At 44.1% G+C, this 21,343-nt stretch overlaps 1 protein-coding gene and 1 long non-coding RNA gene across 2 annotated transcripts; one reads left to right on the top strand and one right to left on the bottom strand.

Moving 5' to 3' along the window:
• Window positions 1-215: 215 nt before the first annotated feature.
• LOC120919623 (NXPE family member 1-like) lies at window positions 216-19,931 on the bottom strand. The gene is made up of 4 exons (XM_040331860.1): window positions 19,362-19,931; window positions 18,576-19,270; window positions 3,679-3,740; window positions 216-493 (listed from the first exon to the last, which is right to left on the bottom strand). The coding sequence occupies exons 1-4, from the start codon at window positions 19,452-19,454 to the stop codon at window positions 231-233; spliced, it is 1,113 nt and encodes a 370-aa protein (XP_040187794.1). The 5' UTR covers window positions 19,455-19,931; the 3' UTR covers window positions 216-230.
• LOC120919624 lies at window positions 8,763-18,927 on the top strand. The gene is made up of 2 exons (XR_005744600.1): window positions 8,763-8,965; window positions 18,521-18,927. It is a non-coding gene; the product is annotated as an uncharacterized LOC120919624 (long non-coding RNA).
• Window positions 19,932-21,343: the final 1,412 nt, after the last annotated feature.

The raw sequence follows: 21,343 nt of genomic DNA on the forward strand, positions 1-21,343 counted from the left end.
GCATCTCGAAAACGGGTAAGTACTGCTCATATTTTAATACAAATAGCCGATTCCCCTAGACCGAACGAGCAGGAATCTAAGGGGAGAAAAAAAAAAAATTATAAATGGGTGAACTCCCGCTTTAAGTTGAACCTATCCTTTAATATAATGGAGCATTTATGCTGGCCACTGGCACCCCCAACCACCCACCTGGTAATGCCTCTGGATAATTGTAATGCATATGGGGGTAATTAGGGTGTGCCCATGCCTATGCCAATACAACAAGGATACTTACTCTTTAGGACATTTGGGAAGAATTTTATCCATTGGCGCATTGTTGAATCGCCCATCAAATATATCATTTTGCCAGCCAAACATTTAGTTATATTTAACAAGGGCTCAAAGGTAGAAAGATTGCAATGCGTTGGGAACCATTGGTTGTTCAGGAAATAACCGCTAGGGAAGGGAAGAGAGGTCCCAATTTGGCATTTTGAAGTCACAGTCATAGAGGTTTCTGAAAAAGAATTGTGTTAACATCATTTTTTAGGTTGAAAAAGTTACTTTTGTCTTTTTTTTTAGTACACATTAATATCACTATGAATTTTAAAAGGGAATCTATAAACAAAACATAATAGTATAGCCACATTTTGTTGTTGTTTTGAATAGAGTAGAGCAGAGGTCTCCAACATTTCCCGTATGAAGGCCACATAGTATATTTTAGAAATATTCGCTGGTCAAAGAAAAAAATAGTTTTTTATAAATAAATGACCCCCTTATTAAATCTGGTTCCCCCTTACATCAGGGTCCCCATCAGAGTCTCCCCTTACATCACAGTCTCCCATTAGATCAGGGTCCCCATCTGAGTGTCCCTTACACAGTATTTGGGTCTCAATCAGAGTCCCCTTTACACATCTCTTACATCAGGGTCCTCATCAGAGCCCCTCAGATGGATTCAGAGACTATAGGAAACCTCTGCTGACCTGAATCCTCAATCTGTGCACATTGGGGATATATGTCATTGGCCCTACCGCAAGATTTAATCTTGCAGCAGGTCGAATGAGGTCCGTGGGCTGTGGTTGGAGACACTTGGAGTAGGAAAATGTTAGAACCTCTGACAGATTCTTATTGCTCTCTGTTTCTTCTTTGGTGAGAGTGCCCCTTACTCATACCTCCCAAATTTTGAACTTCAGAATGAGGAACAAATGAGAGAGTAAGTGAGCCGCGGCGCGCGTAATGGCAAAATGTTGGTGTGGCCAAGTCTTAATGGTGGGAGGGGCTTATGGGGTGTTAAACAAAACCCAGCTCTCTCACAAATGCCCCCTAGCTCTCTCACCAATGCCCCCACCTTAGCTTTCTCAGCAATCCACCCGCAGCTCTCTGAGAAATTCCCCCCCAGCTCTCTCACCAATGCTCCCTCTCCCCTCTTACTAATGCCCCCCCCCCAGATCTCTCACCAATGCACCCCTCCTCTCTTAGTATTGCTCCCCCAGCTTTCTCAGCAATGCCCCCCCAGCTTTCCCACCAATTCCCCCCTCCTCTCTTACTAATCCCCCAGCTCTCTCACAATTCCCCCCTTCTCTCTTACTAATGCCCATCCAGCTCTTTTACCAATTCCCCCCTCCTCTCTTACTTATGCCCCCTAGCTCTCTCACCAATTCCACCCTCCTCTCTTACTAATGCCCCCCCAGCTCTCTCACCAATTCCACCCTCCTCTCTTATTAATGACTCCCCCAGCTCTCTCACCAATTCCACCCTTCTCCCTTATTAATGACTCCCCCAGCTCTCTCACCAATTCCCCCCTCCTCTTACTAATGCCCCCCAGCTCTCTCACCAATTCCCCCCTCCTCTCTTACTAATGCCCCCCCCCCAGCTATCTCACCAATTCCACCCTCCTCTCTTACTAATGCCCCCCCCCAGCTATCTCACCAATTCCACCCTCCTCTCTTACTAATGCCCCCCCCCAGCTCTTTCACCAATTCCACCCTCCTCTCTTACTAATGCCCCCCAGCTCTCTCACCAATTCCACCCTCCTCTCTTACTAAAGCCCCCCCAGCTCTCTCACCAATTACACCCTTCTCCCTTATTAATGACTCCCCCAGCTCTCTCACCAATTCTCCCCTCCTCTCTTACTAATGCCCCCCCCAGCTATCTCACCAATTCCACCCTCCTCTCTTACTAATGTCCCCCCAGCTATCTCACCAATTCCACCCTCCTCTCTTACTAATGCCCCCCCAGCTATCTCACCAATTCCACCCTCCTCTCTTACTAATGCAGAATAGTAGGTGCTTTTTTTTTTAAGCAAGCACAGTGCCGCTGACAGCTCAGCGTGTCTGGACTGTAGCATGGAGCCAAGGATGAGTTTCACAGCACTTCACTGGCTTCATGCTACAGTTCTGACAGGTGGGGAAAGACACCTCTGGCATCCTCAATGTGGGCAGTTGTGGCTCCAGGACCCAGGGCACCCACCAACAAATGTGGGCCATGTCCCCCCTGGGTGCCTGCCACAAACACACAGAAACAGGTGGAGCATTTCTGTGTGAGAAAGTGTTCCGCTTACCTTTCACAAGCCGCTAATTGAGGGCCACTGGCACACGTGATCGGAAAGCTGGCAGACAGGATTGGAGCTGTCGGAAATTCTGACTGTGTGTACACAATTCAACGCACAAAAATTCTACGCATGCTTGGAATCAATTTGACGCATGCTCGGGATCATTGAACTTAATTTTTCTCGGCTAGTCATAGTGTTGTACGTCACCGCGTTCTTTCCGACAACATTTGTGTGACCGTGTGTATGCAAGGTAAGTTTGAGCCAACATCTTTTGGAAATAAATCCTACGGTTTTGTTGTCGGAATGTCCGATCGTGTGTACGCGGCATTTGAATAACAATTTCGTGGTCATGTAACACTGTACCCATATGAAAATTTTATTATTTTTTTCACACAAATAGAGCTTTCTTTTGGTGGTATTTTATTTTTTTCTAAACAAACTACCACACATTTTTTTTTCCTTTACTGATGTGCACTGATGAGGCTGCACTGATAGGTGGCACTGATGAGGCAGCTCTCAGAGTGGGTAATGATAGGCAGTACTGATAGGCGGCACTGATAGGCAGCACAGATAGGGATCACTGATATTTGACACTGATGAGGGGGCACTGATAGGCATTGATTGGCAGCACTGATGGGCACTGATTGGCAGCACTGATGGGCACTGATTGGCAGCACTGGTGAGAACTGATTGGCAGCACTGGTGAGCACTGATTGGCAGCACTGGTGAGCACTGTTGGAACTACAGTAATAATCAGGACACATGCCCCTAACACAAGCCGATTATCGGCTCTCTCCTTCTCTCCTCATGTTGGTAGCATGAGGAGAGAAAAGCCAGTAACCTGCTCGTGTTTACATCCTGTGATTAGCTGTCATTGGCTGACAGCTGATCACATGCTAAAGGGTCACTGTGATTGGCCCTTTATCCCAAACCTAAGTTGACTCCAATCAACCAATTATATGCAAACAACATACATTTTCTACTACTTCACTTGCACATGATTGGGTATTCAGAGTGAACACAGGCTCACCTTAGTAAATAAGGTGAGCCTGTGTTCCCTTTGAATACCCAAACATGTGCAAGGGAAGTAGTAGAAAATTAATTAAAGGTACACACAAATAAATCAAAATAATATGAAAATGTAGACTTACTTGCGCATTTTAAAACATGAATACTTCCAACTCTTTTGGGAATTTCTATGCCAATGTTTGACCTTTAATTACAAATAATGAAAAAAAACATACATTTACTATTTCAATGGTGCTGATATGCTTTTATTATATGCATATACAATGGGTCCCCCCTCTACCTCCATCACCCCCAAAAACTTGCAGCTTACTGGTTCTAAACCTGGCCATTTAAAAAAAAAAAAAAAATGTTTTTGAACCAGCGGATTGAATGAAAAACAAAGATCAGTTCCTCCTTCCACACATTCAAGGTGGATTGGGGAATCACTGCCGTTGTTTTGTTTTGTTCCACCATCAGAACACAATGATCAGTGGTGCTAGCTATAGCCAGCAACACTAATTGTTCGGGAAACACCTGATAGGCTGGTTGTACAGAAGTCGATCTGTAGATACAGCCTGCCCATACATTAATAGAAATTCCACAGGTCCCTGCTAAACTGGCAGAATTTAGATCCATGTATGTATATACAAAAAAACTATGGGGCCAGATTCACAGAAGAAGTACGCCGGTGTATCTACTGATACACCGGCGTACTTTCAAATTTGCTGCGTCGTATCTTTAGTTTGAATCCTCAAACCAAGATACGACGGCTTCTGGCTTCGATCCGACAGGCGTACGGCTTCGTACGCCTTCGGATCGTAGGTGCAATACTTCGGCGCCCGCTGGGTGGAGTATGCGTCGTTTTCCGCGTCGATATGCTAATTAGCTTTTTCCGGCGATCCACGAAGGTACGCGCGGCCGTCGCATTCTCTTACGTCGTCGCTAGTCAGCTTTTCCCGGCGTATAGTTAAAGCTGCTATTTCGTGGCGTATAGTTAGACTTGCCATGTTAAAGTATGGCCGTCGTTCCCGTGTTGAATTTTGATTTTTTTTTCCCGTAAGTCGTCCGTGAATAGGAAAGGACGTAACTCACGTCTACGTTCAAAAAATGAAGTTGGTGCGACGTCATTTCGCGCAAAGCACGGCGGGAAATTTCGAAACGGAGCATGCGCATTTCAATCGGCGCGGGGACGCGCTTCATTTAAATGAATCACGCCCCCTACCCGCCCAATTTGAAATACGCTCCGAGAAATACACCATGCCGCTGTAACTTACGGCGCAAAATCTTCCTGGATTCGAAATTCCGCCAGGTAAGATACGGTGGCGTAGCGTATCTCTGATATGCTGCGCCAGGGCAAATGTCTGTGAATCTGGCCCTATGTTTTTATCGACGTGAATCCTCTCAAGCCTGCCTTGCATACACACATTCATGAAAAAAAAAAAAAAAAACACTTGAGCAAAGCGCGGTGAGGTACAACATGTACGACGGCACTATAAAGGGGAAGTTCCATTCGAATGGCGGCCCCCTTTGGAACGCTTTTGCTAATTTCTGAGCATGCGCGTATTTTTTCCCCTCGGAAAAGCATACACACGATCGGTTTTCGCGTCGAGAAAAAGAACGACAGGAAAAACTATGAGAAAAAATAGAGCAGGTTCTATTTTTTTTGCGAGACAAAAAAAAAAAAAGGCGCCACCAGGTAAGGAACAGTGCAATTTTTTATTTACAATAGGCACAATATCCACTTACATAGAAATTCTGTATAATCGGCATACAAGTCCTGGCTGGCCCATGGTGTGGCGACCATCCGCACTAGATGTCAGCTGTGTGTGGTCTCTTGATCCTGTATGGCTCCTTCTGTTTGTGAGTCAAGAAGTCCGGACAGTGTTAGCAGTGGGAGCGAGGCTTGGAGCACAGCGTTGAGGCGCCACCACGCAACGTGCAGTGGTAATGGCGACAACGTTTCGGAGCATGTGCCCTAAGTTACCAGGCATGCTCTTTTTTCAAGCATAGGGGACTTGTACAGATGGATGCCTATGTATATGCTAAAAGAGGTCTGTTCTCCAGATAGGCAGACCCATAGTATAATGCTAAATTGTAATGGTGAAACTAGGGCCAAAACAGCTAATCGATTATGAAATTAATCGATTACAATTTTCATAATCGATTAATCGGCCAGTAACATAATGGGGTTAAAAAAACTAAAATTAGCCCCTATAGTACAAAAATGAAAATCGCTACTGTAAATATTACTTTCACTGTCCCACAGTAAAAAAAATGAACCCCTTACAGTAGCCATTATTTGCTCTTTTTGTACTTATTTTTGTTTTTTTAACCCCATTATGTTACTGAACATCTCAGGCCTGGGGGTCACACCTTTTTGGTGCTTTTTGTAAAAACACACTACAGTTCATTTACATTGTAAGGCTAGAAGAATGGACAGCCGCACTTCCAAAAAAAAACCTTAGGTTGTCTTTATTTAAAAAAAAAGGCAAATGCACTACAAAGTACAGCAAAACAGTGGAGATGGCAGCCTACGCATTTCACACTTCGGTCAGTGCTTAACCACTTCCATACCAGGTACTTACGCAGCTTCCCGCCCAAGCCAATTTTCAGCTTTCAGCACTGTCGCACTTTGAATGGCAATTGCGCGGTCATGCTACACTGTACCCAAACAAAATTGGCGTCCTTTTTTCCCCACAAATAGAGCTTTCTTTTGGTGGTATTCGATCACCTCTGCGATTTTTTTTTTTTTGCGCAACAACTAAAAAAAGGCTGAAAATTTGGAAAAAAAATTACGTTTTTATTTTTTTCTGTTAATTTTTTTGTAAATAAGTTTTCTCTTTCAATTACGGGCACTGATATGGCGGCACTAATGGGCACCGATGAGATGGCACTGATGGACATCGATGAGGTAGTACTGACGGGCACAGATGAGGTGGCACTGATTGGCGGCGCTGGTATGCGACACTGATGGGCACACATAGGCGGCACTGATGGGCACACATAGGCGGCACTGATGGGCACACATAGGCGGCACTGATGGGCACACATAGGCGGCACTGATGGGCACACATAGGCGGCACTGATGGGCACACATAGGCGGCACAGATGGGCACTCATAAGCGGCACAGATGGGCGGCACTGATGGATACTTATGGGTGGCACAGATGGGCACTGATAGGTGGGCACTGGGCATGGATGGGCACTGTGGGGTGGCACTGATGGACACTGGGGTGGCGCTGATGGACACTGGGGTGGCGCTGATGGACACTGGGGTGGCAGCACTTATTTTTGCCAGGTTGCCAGTCAGTGCCCATTTGTGGGCACTGACTGGCATCTTTTTTCTTTATGCTTTTTTTTTTTTTTTTAGACTTTTTTTTTTTTTTTGCCATTTTTTTTTTTTTGCCCACCCTGGTGCTCCAGGGTGGGCATCCCTGGTGGTCCAGTGTGGCGATCCGAGGGGGGGCTGCGCTGATAAACAATCAGCGCTAACCCCCCCTGTCAGGAGAGCCGCCGATCGGCTATCCTCTACTCGCGTCTGTCAGACGCGAGTGAGGAAGAGCCATCGACGGCTCTTCCTGTTTACATCGTGATCAGCCGTGGTTGGACACGGCTGATCACGTGGTAAAGAGTCTCCGCCGGAGGCTCTTTACCGAGATCGGAGATGCAGGGTGTCAGACTGACACCCCGCATCACTGATCGCCGCGATGCGCGCCCCCACGGGCGCGCGCGGCATGAAATCCTGCAGGACGTTCTAGAACGTCCTGTCAGGATTTCATAACCACTTCCCGGACGTAAATCGGCCATAGGCCGGGCGGGAAGTGGTTAATCAAGCCATGATTAAGCACTGACCGAAGTGTGAAAAGCATAGGCTGCCATCTCCACTGTTTTGCTGTACTTTGTAGTGCATTTGCCTTTTTTTTAAATAAAGACAACCTAAGTTTTTTTTTTTTTAAGTGTGGCTGTCCATTCTTCTAGCCTTACAATTTGCCTTGTGCATTGCCGGCACTCCTGGTCTCCTGAGAAGCTATTTGATTGTCCAGCATACCCACCTGGAGCGGTAACTCCCTTTTACAGTTCATTTACATGGTTTCCTATGAGACACATTCACATCCATGATTTTTTTTTTCAGCTGCTGCGTATTTGGAAAGGGCAAGGACTTTTTAACGCAAAGCGGTGCTATTTTGTTTTTTTTGGTTCAATATACTTCAATGGAGAAGCTGCAGAAAAGCGTGTAATGTGTTTTTGCGGCAATTTGTGTTTTGTAATCTGCCCAACAACAAATTGGCCCAAAAAAAAAAAAAAATTCAATTTTCTTTTCTTTTAAGGATATTATCCGATTAATCAAAATAATAAATCGGCCAACTAATCGATTATGAAAATAATTGTTAGTTGCAGCCCTAGGTGAAAGTGGGTAAAAAACATTGGCAAAAGGAATATGATTATGGGGAAAGGATATAAATATATAAAAAACGACTACATATATATTTAATGAAGGGAGAGGGGGGAAAGGGGGGTGAAAGGAAACTTTTTGGTTTTGTTGTTAAAACTTATAAGATTATTAATTGTACATACTAAATCTAAGGGATGTAAATATATATAGCAGTGGCCTAAATCAGATGTTAGAAGTGTCTACAATTTTATAATAATCACTTATTTTTTCCTTACTTCTATGGGTTTTTATTACTATTTATCCTTCACTATTTATCCTGCTTTATTGGGGTGGTGGGTGCCAACTATATAACAATAAGTACTACTAATGTGGTTTATAAAAAAATATACATATAAATAATTTTCCTCAATTAATCTTTTTAATACAAAAATTCTTAGCACCAGTGACACCAGAATTAATAATGATTAGTAATGTTTTTGTCATTTAATTATTTTACCCATCTTATGAATTTCTACAAATTTATTGTTTACATGTAAACCAACTGTAGGTTTTTTAACGTAATAATAGTCACTTCATTAAATATATATGTAGTAGTTTTTATATCCTTTCCGCATAATCATATTTCTATTGCCAATGCTTTTTACCCACTTTCACCATTACAATTTAGCATTATACTGCCTAGCTGGAGAACAGAGATGAAACATTTTCGTTTTTGTCCACTAGATGGCAGACCTCTTTTAGCATATAAATAGGCATCTATCTGTACAAGTCCCCTATGCTTGAAAAAGGAGTGCGCCTGGTAACCTACGGCGCATGCTCTGAAACGTTGTCGCCATTACCGCTGCCCGTGACGTAATCGCGCCTCAACAATGTGCTCCAAGCCTCGCTCCCACTGCTTACACTGTCCGGACTTCCTGACTCACAAACAGAAGGAGCCATACAGGATCAAGAGACCACACACAGCTGACATCTAGTGCGGATGGTCGCCACACCGTGGGCCAGCCAGGACTTGTATGCAGGTTATACAGAATTTCTATGTAAGTGGATATTTTGCCTATTGTAAATTAAAAATTGCACTGTTCCTTACCCGGTGGCGCCTTTTCTCTCTTTTGTCTTGCATATTGGAGTCCGCTTTCATCTCCCCTTTGGAGGCTTGCCCTGTAACATGAACTTTGTATAACAATTTATATTTATAGGACTTTCTATCCTGATTTTCCCCTTTTCCATCTTCTAGTGTCCCCTTCAGCAATATCATAATAAGGATTTTTGCTAAACGGATTTATTTATCACTCACACTAGTTACAGCGCCACTACCCCCTATAATTTTTTTGCTGGTAGTTTTCTCGTCGAGAAAACTGCTATGGAGCATAATACACACGATCGGTTTTCACGACCAATCGAAAACATGGCAGTTTTCTCGTTATGAAAAACGGTTGTGTGTACGCGGGATAGGGCAGCCACCAGATCTGAGGACTAGTAAGCTGCATTATATTACATTCTTGTTCTTTGATTTAGATACCCTTTAAGGGACAGGTTCAGTTTAAAATTAAATATTCTCATCTTCCCTCCAAAGACTCCTTACCAGTGGAAAACTACTGCCATAGCCATCCACGTGTGCACAGCCTATTGCATTAGGGTGTGTACCCCAAAGCTCAAACACACATGCGTGTGTGTGTAGCGGGGTCATCCTGTCAGAGTCTAATGACAGGCCATCTTCGCTGGAACTTTATTCACGCTTGTAAATATGTAAGTTACCTTTAAGGAGTTATGCATTGTGGGATTGCGAGTAGCTGGAGATATGGACTCCATTGACTCTGAGGAGAAACAGGCTACACATCCCACAATGCCCTGCAGCATCGGAGCATGTGATATCTCCGCACAGACTTATGGGGGAGGTTATTTAAGGAAAGGGCGCGGCTGATCTCGCTCTCTCGGGACCAGCACTCTTCTCCTCTGAGGAGCTGCTGAAGTCAGCACAACGTGTTGCTAAGCCAGAAGCCTGGGCCCAAATTCACTGAGAGACCAGCCATCCAGAAGGAAGAAAGACTCCAGTATCCAGCTCGTGTTCCCGGAGATTGGAGAGGCAACCCAGCTGACAACTGAAACCGTGGAGAACCCTCGTCCGGGATCCTTGTGCTGTGGAGCAGTGTTTCCCTACTCGCTTTCTGAGAGGAACTCAGGCGGAGCGGGCCTGTCGGGTGAGAGAGCACATGCTCGACCTTTAATTCTCCTCTTAGACAGACACCTTAGTGCCACCCTAGAAGCCGGAGACGTGTGTTTGGGCCTTAACCGAAAATTAGAGGCCCCCTTAACTGTTTAACGCCTTATAGAAGTGACTGACGCTGACGAGCGATCAGTTCACCAACGTTTGCCGTTCCAGACACTTTGTTGTGTAACTTCTTTAACTGATCGCCACTTGTGGATTACAAATTTAACGTGCACCAACTGGCCGCAACATGGACATTAACTGTTTTACATGATTTCCCGCTAGAGGGAGCTCACGAGCATAGACTTCCTACCTTAGCTCAAGTGAATGGTACCATTCTTTAGTTCAGGTCTTTATCCACTGATAACTGCTGATTCCTACAAGGGCTCTTGCAGAATCGTAGTGAGTCATTGTCTAGCAGTTGTTTGTTGTGATTAAAACCCATGTTTGTTTCCTTAAGTTCACCTGAAGTAAACTTATCTTTCCTGATTTAAATATATTTACTGTGTGAAGTGTATTTCCTTGTCTGGAGGGACTATCCATAAAGCAGGTAATACTATTGTTACATTATCACTGCATGTTGTATGTCTGCTATTGTGACTTCAGCCAAGCAGGGTTCACAATACTTTACCCACCAGACTTCTGATGTGTCAAGGGAGGGTTCGAGCTAGTTGAATAGGGGTGAGCAAAGCCAAAGAGAGTAGATCCCAAAAACAACCAGCGGCTCCTTCGGGGGTAGCGCTACACGTGTAATATATATATATATATATATATATATATATATATATATATATATATATATATATATATATATATATATATATATATATATATATATATATATATATATATATATATATATATATATATATATGTGTGTGTGTGTGTATGTATAGCAATGGACAGTGCCAGTAGAGCAGTGGACAATGTCAGTAGAGCAGAGATTGGTGTCAGTAGTTTATTTTACTTATTTTTGCTCTTTTACAATTTTATTCTTTTAAATTTTTTTAATAATTTTTGTATTTTTTTTTTTTTACAATTTCTTAGGAGCCCTATTGGGGGTCTTTGGTGAAATATCAGGGGTCTCAACAGACCTCTGATGTCTCACTTTTAAGGGGCAGAGAAAGGGACTGAGGACAGAGATTCCCCAGTCTCTCTGCAGCCAAGCAACAGGGGGAATCTTCACAGCACAGGGTGATTAGGGTGTGCCCAGGCACACCTGGCACACCCTGTGTGCACGCCTATGCCTCCCAACTTCTGCTTGATAGTTCCAGCTCTGATGTCAGAGCTAGTAGGCACCAAGCAGGAGAGGGGAGAATGCAGGGATTCCAGACTGACTTTGAGGTACTGCCAATACATCTGCCTATAGCTACCCTATGCTGGAGACAATGGCCGGCCCGGTGGGGGGTGAGAAGTGGATCCCAACATATCTTCACTAAATTTGAAGTATAATCGCTAATATTGCCACTACTGATGCTGTATCATTGGTGATACTTTACACTGCTGCTTACATCAATAAAGCTGGGGATCATAATTAGTTTTAGGATATTTGGGGGGGAGGCAGGGGCAGGAGGGGTAGTTGGTGCAAGAGGGGGGATTAGAGGTGAAGGGGTTGCTTGTCACCTGACCCTATCCAGGTTTCCACCAGCACAGGACCGTACAGGATTTGACAGTTACCTGACTGCCATCATTGCCATTTGCCATTGTCTGTGGCCCTGACTGCGTTTTTTTATGCTATTTTGGGACCATTCACATGTATACAGTGCTATAAAAATGCACTGGATTACTGTATAAATGTGACTGGCAGGGAAGGGGTTAACCACTAGGAGGTTCAGGAAGGGGTTAAGTGTGTCCTAGGGAGTGATTCTAACTCTGTGGGGGCTGGGCTACCAGTAACACAACACTGATCACTGCTCCGATTACAGGGAGCAGAGGATCAGTGTCCTGTCACAAAACAGAACAGGGAAATGCCTTGTTTACATAAGCATCCCCCCTGTTCTGCAGCTCTGTGACACAATCGCGGCACACCGGCGGACATTGTGTCCGCGGGTCCTGCGCGCACGGTATACGTTGCATTGCACAGCCGTGCAATTCTGCCGACGTATATCGGCGTGACATGGTCATCAAGCGGTTAATTTGCTCTTTAAATCATTGTCGAGGACGACTCAAATACATCAGTCCAGCATAATTTTATGCCCCGTACACACGGTCGGAATTTCTGATGAAATTTCCGACGGACTTAGATAGAGAGCAGGTTCTCCATTTTTCCGACGGAAAATCGGAAATCGAAAGCATTGAACTTAATTTTCTCGCCTACGTCACCGCATTTGTAACGCTCGAAAGTTCAGAGAACTTTTGTGTGACCGTGTGTATGCAAGCCAAGCTTGAGCGGAATTCCTTCTGAAAAAACATCCAACTTTTTTCCGATGGAAATTCCGCTCGTGTGTACGGGGCATTATTGTTCAGCATTTGCCAAGCCTTGATATAATGGAGCCTTTGAGACTCCATAACATGTTGAATTTAACTAAATGTCAATAAAAAACAAAACACTCTCCTCCAGCCAAACCAGTTTCTACTCAAGGTACGTGCCAACTTATGACCTTTACTTCCTGAACAACAACAAATTAAATCTTCTCCTGTACAAGTATCAAGAATGAATAGCAGAAATGATCCAGCACCTTAGGCTCCATTCACACCTAGGCGTTTTAATGCCTGAAGCGCGACGCTACAATACGCCGGAGGGTCGAAATTACATTAGTCTCTATGGAGACTGTTCACATCTCAACGCCGAACGCTGAAACGACGATCGCCTGAAGCTCAAACAAGTTCCGGACCCTTTTTTGTCGCGCGTATCGGGCGGTTTGGGCGTATTTGAGCGTTTCTATTTCCCATACAAAGTAATGGAAACGCTCGATTCAAGCGACTTGCGCGACAACGGGTGTTTGCTACGGGCGTTTCGTCGCTTTAATCAATAGAACTTGTCGCCCATGCAGAAGATTAAAAAAATCTACCAACATAGCAACAAGTGATGAAAAGATGATAATTTTTCCTATTGGCTAAAATAAAAAACGTCGGACGATGCTGTATGCAAACGTGCAAATAAGCATGAATACGCGCCTAAGGCTGCATTCACACCTAGGCGTATATACGCCTGAAGCGCGACGCCGCAGCCGCCCCTCATACGCTGGAGGGGTGATTTTACATGGTCGGCTATGGAGATGGTTCACATCTCCACGCCGAACGCCTGACGCCTTCCGCCTAAAAAAAAGGTCCCGGACCTTTTTTTCAGGCGTCTTTCGGCGTTCGGCATAGGAGATGTGAACCATCTCCATAGAGGGGGTGAGGCTGCATTCACAATCGCGGCGTTTTGTCGATGCGAATCGCGGTACAAAACCCCGCTATTTGCCGCCGCAATTCGCGGGACAAAACGCCGCGATTCAGTACGCCTAGGTGTGAATGCAGCCTTATATTCCAAGGTTTTTGGTGTGTCTGTGTACTTGGTGTATTCACCCAATCTGTTTCATCTAGTGACTATTATCCCTTGGACAGAATATAAAATGAAAACTTTTAAGGTTGTCAAAAAAAAAACAGAAGGGTAATCTTCCAATGGGGACACTGGTTCGGGTGACAGAAAATTTCTCGACGTGATTCCTTCCAGCCTGACTTGCATACACACGTTCATGCAAAAAAAATGTCTGACCAAAGCGCGTTGCCGTACAAGACGTACGACGGGACTATAAAGGGGAAGTTTCTTTCAAATGGCGCCACCATTTGGGCTGCATACTTGATTCTATACATGTGCTTTTTTTTCTCCCTCAGAAAAGCATACGCACGACCGTTTTTCGCGACGAGAATAAGAAAGACTGACAGGAAACACGATGAGAAAAAAGAGAAAACTGCTATGGAGCATACACACAACCGGTTTTCACGACCAATATAAAAAATGGCAGTTTTCTCGTCGTGAAAACCGGTCATGTGTACAAGGCATTACTTTTTGTTCAGAGGAATTGAAAGGAAATCTCCCTGAAGGTAAATAGACTAAAAATTCAATACTCCACCTGACACACAAACAAAACAGTTTTAGGGTAAAATGCTTTAAAAACGATTATTCTCCTTTGGAGGCAATAGCCAACCTATTTCCCTTTGTTATACACTGTGGGCTGGATTCAGGTAGAATTGCGCTATTTTTACGGAGGCGCAGGGCAACGTTTTTGCCCTGCGCCCCCGCAAATTTACTGCGCTGCCCATGATTCACGGAGCAGGGGCACGGGCTTAAGCGCGCGCAATTTAAATGATCCCGTAGGGGGCGGGAATCATTTAAATTTGGCGCGTTCCCAGGCCGATCGTAGAGCGCATGCTCCGTCGGGAAACTTTCCCGACGTGCATTGCGGCAAATGACGTCGCAAGGATGTCATTTGCTTCAAAGTGAACGTGAATGGCATCCAGCGCCATTCACAAATCACTTATGCAAACTACGTAAATTTGAAATTTCGCGACGCGCGAACGACGGGTATACATAACATTGGCTGCCCCTGCTAATAGCAGGGGCAGCCTTACGCGAAAACCGTTATACGGAAACAACGTAAATTGCCATGATTAAGCACTAGCTCAGTGCGAAACGCGTCGGCTATCTACCTGTTCCTTTGTTGCACCTTGTGAAGTGATGTACTTGCTGTGTTTTTTTGAATAAAAGACAACCGTTTGGTCATTGGAGTGCGGCTATCCATCCTCTTTCTTCGTATCTTATGCATGGTCAGTGCATCGCCAGCACCCACGGTATCCTGAGTCAGTCCATCTCTACATAGTGACCCACCTGGAGCGGTGATCCCTTCTCTAGCCTTTACACGCACATGAACTTTCATGGTATCCCAGTTTTAGTCCGTAGGGTTCAATATTAAAGCGGTGGTTCCCCTAAAAATAAAATTTTAACATTGCTTTTCCCAAATAAATTACGATTAGAATCGGCCGGTTTTATAAAAAAAAAAGTTTGTTGTTTTCGTTCCCACCACCACTTCCAGGTACGATGCCGGCGGTTCCGAATTGATGGACAGGCATCCGACCGACGCATACATCGCGTCACGAGATGCCGAAAGAAGCCGAACGTCGGTGCGGCTCTATACGGCGCATGCGCACCGACGTTCGGCTTCTTTCGGCATCTCGTGACGCGATGGATGCGTCGGTCGGATGCCTGTCCATCAATTAGGAACGCCCACCGCCGGCATCGTACCCGGAAGTGGCGGTGGGAACGAAAATAGCAAACGCTACGTACGGAGGTATTTTTTCAATAAAACCAGCCGATTCTAATTGTAAGTAATGTAGCAAATGCAATGTCAAAAGTTTATTTTTAGGGGAACCACCGCTTTAATCATGGCTGCCATGATTAAGCACTAGCTCAGTGTGAAACGCGTCGGCTATCTACCTGTTCCTTTGTTGCACCTTGTGAAGTGATGTACTTGCTGTGTTTTTTATAATAAAAGACAACCGTTTGGTCATTGGAGTGCGGCTATCCATCCTCTTTCTTCGTATCTTATGCATGGTCAGTGCATCACCAGCACCCACGGTATCCTGAGTCAGTCCACCTCTACATAGTGACCCACCTGGAGCGGTGATCCCTTCTCTAGCCTTTACACGCACATGAACTTTCATGGTATCCCATTTTTAGTCCGTAGGGTTCAATATTAAGTTGGCCCACCTTTTGCAGCTATAACAGCTTCCACTCTTCTGTTGAAGGCTGTCCACAAGGGCGTGTCTATGGGAATGTTTGACCATTCTTCCAGAAGTGCATTTGTGAGGTCAGGCTCTGATGTGGACTAGGAGGCTCGCAGACTCCACTCAAATTCATCCCAAAGGTGTTCTAAAGGATTGACTCTGTGAAGGCCAGTCAAGTCAAGTCCTCTACCCCAAACTCACTCATCCATGATGGATGACTATGGTGTAGGGTTGTTTTTCAGGGGTTGAGCTTGGCCCCTTAGTTCCAGACATTTTGGATATTTTCATGCTCCCAACTTTGTAGGAACAGTTTGGGGATGGCCCCTTCCTGTTTCAACATGACTGCACACCAGTGTGCAAAGAAAGATCCATAAAGACATGGGTTAGCGAGTTTGGGGCGGAGAAACGTGACTGCTTTCACAGAGTCCTGACATCAACCCGATAGAACACCTATGGAATAAATTAGAGTGGAGACTGCGAGCCAGGCCTTCTCGTCCAACATCAGTGGCTGACCTCACAGATGCGCTTCTGGAATAATAGTCAAACATTCCCATAGACAAACTCCTAAAGCTTGTAGACAACCTTCCCAGAAGAGATGAAGCCGTTATAGCTGCAAAGGGTGGGCCAACTCAATATTGAACCCTATGAACTAAGACTAAGATGTCATCAAACTTCATCTGCATGTAAAGGCAGGCATCCCAATACTTTTGGTAATAGTGTATATCTGAGCCCATGGAAAGAGAAAAGTTCTGATCCCCTTCAGAGACCACCATTAAAATAGCCACCAGCTACATTCCAATGTAGAACGTAGTGCATGGATTAAACCAGCATTGTCACTCACATGCATGGGCACGTCAAACAGAGAATTTAATCAAAATGCATAAGCAACCTTACCTTCAAGCTAGTCCATTTTACTTTCTATCTCTCAGGTTTTTTACTGTTATGAGTGACTTAGGCCTCATTCACCGTTCGGGTCCGCCTGTCAGTTTTGACGGCGGACCTGAACGGCCGCTCCATGCAATCCTATGGAGCGTCGGATGTCAGCGGAGACATGTCCGCTGACATCCGACCCTATCCGATCCGCTAAAAACAGACGTATGCGGATCGGATCGGGTAAGATCTGATTGAAAACGGACATGCTGTCCGTTTTCATCAGATCGCTCCATAGGAGACAGCGGTGCCCGACAAGCCCCTCCCCGCTCAGTGAGCAGAAAGGAGCTTGTCATCCGTCGGCTCAGCGGAGATCTGCGGACTCATCTCCCGCTGAGCTGGCGGGAACAGGCTGACTCATACTCATATATATTTTTCTTTTTTTAAAACCATAATTTAGTGTCACTTGCATACTGCCTCAGACATCTTGATCTGCTAATCATTTTATTTTGCAATTTTGAATTAAAGTTAACATTTGGCAAGGCGATTTGCCTATTTAAATATTTTCATCAAAACATAAATGAGTTTCAAAACAAGCCTTTACAGACCTCTGTAGCTGCAGTCTATGTGGAGAAATTCATCCTTATATTTCACAACAGATGTGCTAAAGTTTCTTGGAAGTGAGTCAGCAGCTTTCTAACATCTACATTTAAAGCAGGTTCTTTGGAAGGGGGATTATGGGGGAGCTAAGCTGATGAGAAATAAGTACAGTACTTAAAGCGGGAGTTCACCCATTTATTTAATTTGTGCCCTTTTCCCCTTAGATTCCTGCTCGTTCGGTCTAGGGGAATCGGCTAGTTGTTTTAAAATATGAGCTGTACTTACCCGTTTTCGAGATGCATCTTCTTCCGTCGCTTCCGGGTATGGGTCTTCGGGAGCGGGCGTTCCTTCTTGATTGACAGTCTTCCGACGGTCGCATCCATCGCGTCACTCGTAGCCGAAAGAAGCCGAACGTCGGTGCGGCTCTATACTGCGCCTGCGCATCGACGTTCGGCTTCTTTCGGAAAATCGTGACGCGATGGATGTGACCGTCGGAAGCCTCTCGGAAGACTGTCAATCAAGAAGAAACGCCCATTCCGCAGCCCATACCCGGAAGCGACGGAGAGGATGCATCTCGTAAACGGTAAGTACTGATCATATTTTAAAACAACTAGCCGATTCCCCTAGACAAAACGAGCATTAATCTAAGGGGAAAATGTGCTCTCTAAGGGTGAACCTCCGCTTTAAAAGGCATCATTAATTCTGTTGGGAACTTAGAGGACAAATTGCCCCAGAGTGCCTGCAGCTACAAAGGTTAGTGAGTTTTAAAGTTTATTTACTGCTTGTTACGACTATATCAATATTTGAATGCCATTAGCCCGGTCGCAGGTTCAATTTAAAGTGTCTCTTTCTAGTGCCCCTTACACATGATCGGAATTTCCGATGGAAAAAGTCGGATGGACCTTCTCCATCGGATTTTCCAATCGTGTGTAGCCCCATCTGAGTTTTTTCATCGGAAATTCAGATGAATTCCATCGGCGTTCAGATATAGAACATGTTCTATTTTTTTCCGATAGAATTCCGATGTGATTTGGCCAGGCAAAAGCCCGATCGTGTGTACGTGGCATTATGCATTTTTTTTACCACGTGATCAGTTTGAATTGGCAAGTTTTGCAACAGGTTTACCTACAAAATTGATTTCTACTTTTAATGAATGATCATCTTATCAAAACATGTAAATACATTTAGCAACATCTTCTCTCAACAGGTTTGGAGCCTCATAAACTAAAATGCAACAAAAAGTAACCGTAGGGAGTACTTACAGGGATAATAGAGTCTTATTTGCGTTGCTGAGGTACGTATAATCTCTGTGCCAACTTTTTAATGATATGAAAGCCTCACAGGGTATTTCTGGTAACTTGATACAGTGAAAAACGTCTCTATATTTTCTGTTTGCATATTCACATTCTTCTTGTTGGGAATTCAAGTAAAATCCACATTCTGTATTTACTTCCTGTTTTTTATGAATAAATAATCCGGTGTAGCCAATATAATTGTATCCCATGTTCCTCCCTTTCCACAGCAGAGCTACCCCTTCACTGGGATGCACTAGGAGAATAGATATTTGTACTTGTCCTTCCCAAAATAATGTAAAATAAATATTGTAAGATCCATTATTGAAGTCCTCGATTTTTCCAGAAGCTCCAGCTCCAAGCTTTGGTGAAAAGATCCGAGTCAGTAAGAAGTCTCCTCCATAAGTCTTCCTTTTCCCCAAATGACTGAACATCTCAACCTGAACAATCAAGGTGTCTCCAACACAATAATTAGGTTTATAGTTCAATATGATTGATATGCTATTCAGTGCGCTGGTGGTTTCTATAAAATGCATGGTGTCCTTTTGGGGGATTGTAGCGTTTATCATAGTCATTATCTTGGTTATTTGTTGGTCAACGTACGCAATATTTCCAGAGGCAGGTGTCCGATGATTTTTTACACTGAGAAAGTGAAAGTCCAAAAGCTGATGGGAAATGGTCAACATTTCTACTGTTACACTCTTAGCTTTATTCACAGACACAATTTAAGTGTGAGTTCTACAACAAAGAACCTACCTGTCTGAAGTTTAGGTAAGCGATGTATCTAAACACCAGGATAACTGTACAACACAAAATGATCATAAAACCTTTTCTGGTTGATTTGAACATTTTATTGGTCTCCTGAAACAGAAGTGAGGTGAAATCAATCAATAAATGTGATTCACGATCTATAGTATAAATAAAGGAAGATCTAAAAACAATGGGCAACCCAAAGTATTTTTCATGTTCGTTGCCTTGTGGTGGTTAATATACCATTGTGCTCTTTTGTGCTTTATAGTTTTGCCTAATAAGCAAGTAAGCATGGGCATACTATGTGTTTGTGTTTATATTGTGAGGTTAATTCATGGCAAGCGAAAATAGAAAAAAAAAAGTTAGGTTGATGGTCATTGAGGATCCTACCTGAGGGTCCACACCAAGCTATGCTAATCCAAATACACATTTCAACCATCTTATAATTTCAGCCTTTAGAACTTACCTTCCTCAAATCAGACCCTATGTACTTCAAGTTGTGCCATTAATCTCTGACCATCTCCTCTATCATGTATACACAGTCTCTGACCATCTCCTGTACTATGTATGTAGTCTCTGAGCATCTCTTGTATCATGCCCGCAGTCTCTGGCCATCTCTTGTATCATGTCCACACAGTCTCTGACCATCTCCTGTATCATATCCACATAGTCTCTACATCATATCCTGAATCATGCCTACACAGTCTCTGACCATCTCCTGTATCATGTTCACACAATCTCTGACCATCTCCTGTACATTGTCTGCAGTCTCTGACCATCTCTTGTATCATGCCCACAGTCTCTAACCATCTCTTGTATCATGGCTGTAGTCTCTGACCATCTCTTGTATCATGCCCACAGTCTCTAACCATCTCTTGTATTTTGGCTGTAGTCTCTGACCATCTCTTGTATCATGCCCGCAGTCTCTGACCACCTCCTGAATCATGTCCATACAGTCTAACCATCCCCTGTATCATATTCACACAGTCTCTGACAATCTCCTGTACTATGTCAGCAGTCTCTGACCATCTCTTGTATCATGCCCAGTCTCTGGTCATCTCTTGTATCATGCCTACAGTTTCAGTTTCTTGTATCATGTCTGCACACTCTCTGACCATCTCCTGTATCATGTCTGCACACTCTCTGACCATCTCCTGTATCATGTCTGCACACTCTCTGTGGACCCAGATGTAAAGAGGGAAAAGTTATGGGGGTAGTGGCGCTGCCTATTTCTGAAGTATGACCTACAGGACCCTATGAGGAAGCTGAGTGGTAAGACTCAGGCCCCTAGAAAATATCTGAAAGATGTAATACAATAGGAACAATCATAAGCAATGACCGTGCCCGCCAGATGAGTCTGGACTACAACAATGTACCAAAAAGTGCTATAAACCTTATGTAGCAAAAGTGTTAACCTGTGATAACACAATAATTATAAATGTGCCAATGTATAAACATATAAGTGCTAGATACTATAAAAAATTGTTCCAAATGCCCAACAATAAGGTGCATAACCTAACGTGAAAAAAAATATATATATACACATACAAATATTAGGTGCTATGTCCACACCACAAATGTGTATCCAATAATAATGTAATGTCCCGCAGAAATTAATTAATTCCAATTATTGTCCAATTGTAGATATCTACTTTCATAGATAGAAGGAAAAACAGGTCTTTATATAGTTCTGCAGTGATTGGTGCTCTATTACAACAGTAATCTTGAAGTGACTTTAGGTGCTCCCTCACAAGGGTCCCCACAAGCTGGTGAGTGGGGACCCACTATTGTATTACATCATTCAGATATCTTCTAGGGGCCCGAGTCTTACCACTCATGAATGAATAAATGAATGACTTGTATAGCGCTACACATGCGAACTGAATCGCCTCTGGGCGCTTTTCCAGCCAGTGTCTGCTTGGCTGGTGCGGTCATTTTACCCCGTAGGATCTCGACGCGCTAGGGACACACAGTCATACACACAGATA

The sequence above is a fragment of the Rana temporaria genome, chromosome 12 (assembly GCF_905171775.1).
Source record: "Rana temporaria chromosome 12, aRanTem1.1, whole genome shotgun sequence".
Lineage (NCBI taxonomy): Eukaryota > Metazoa > Chordata > Amphibia > Anura > Ranidae > Rana > Rana temporaria.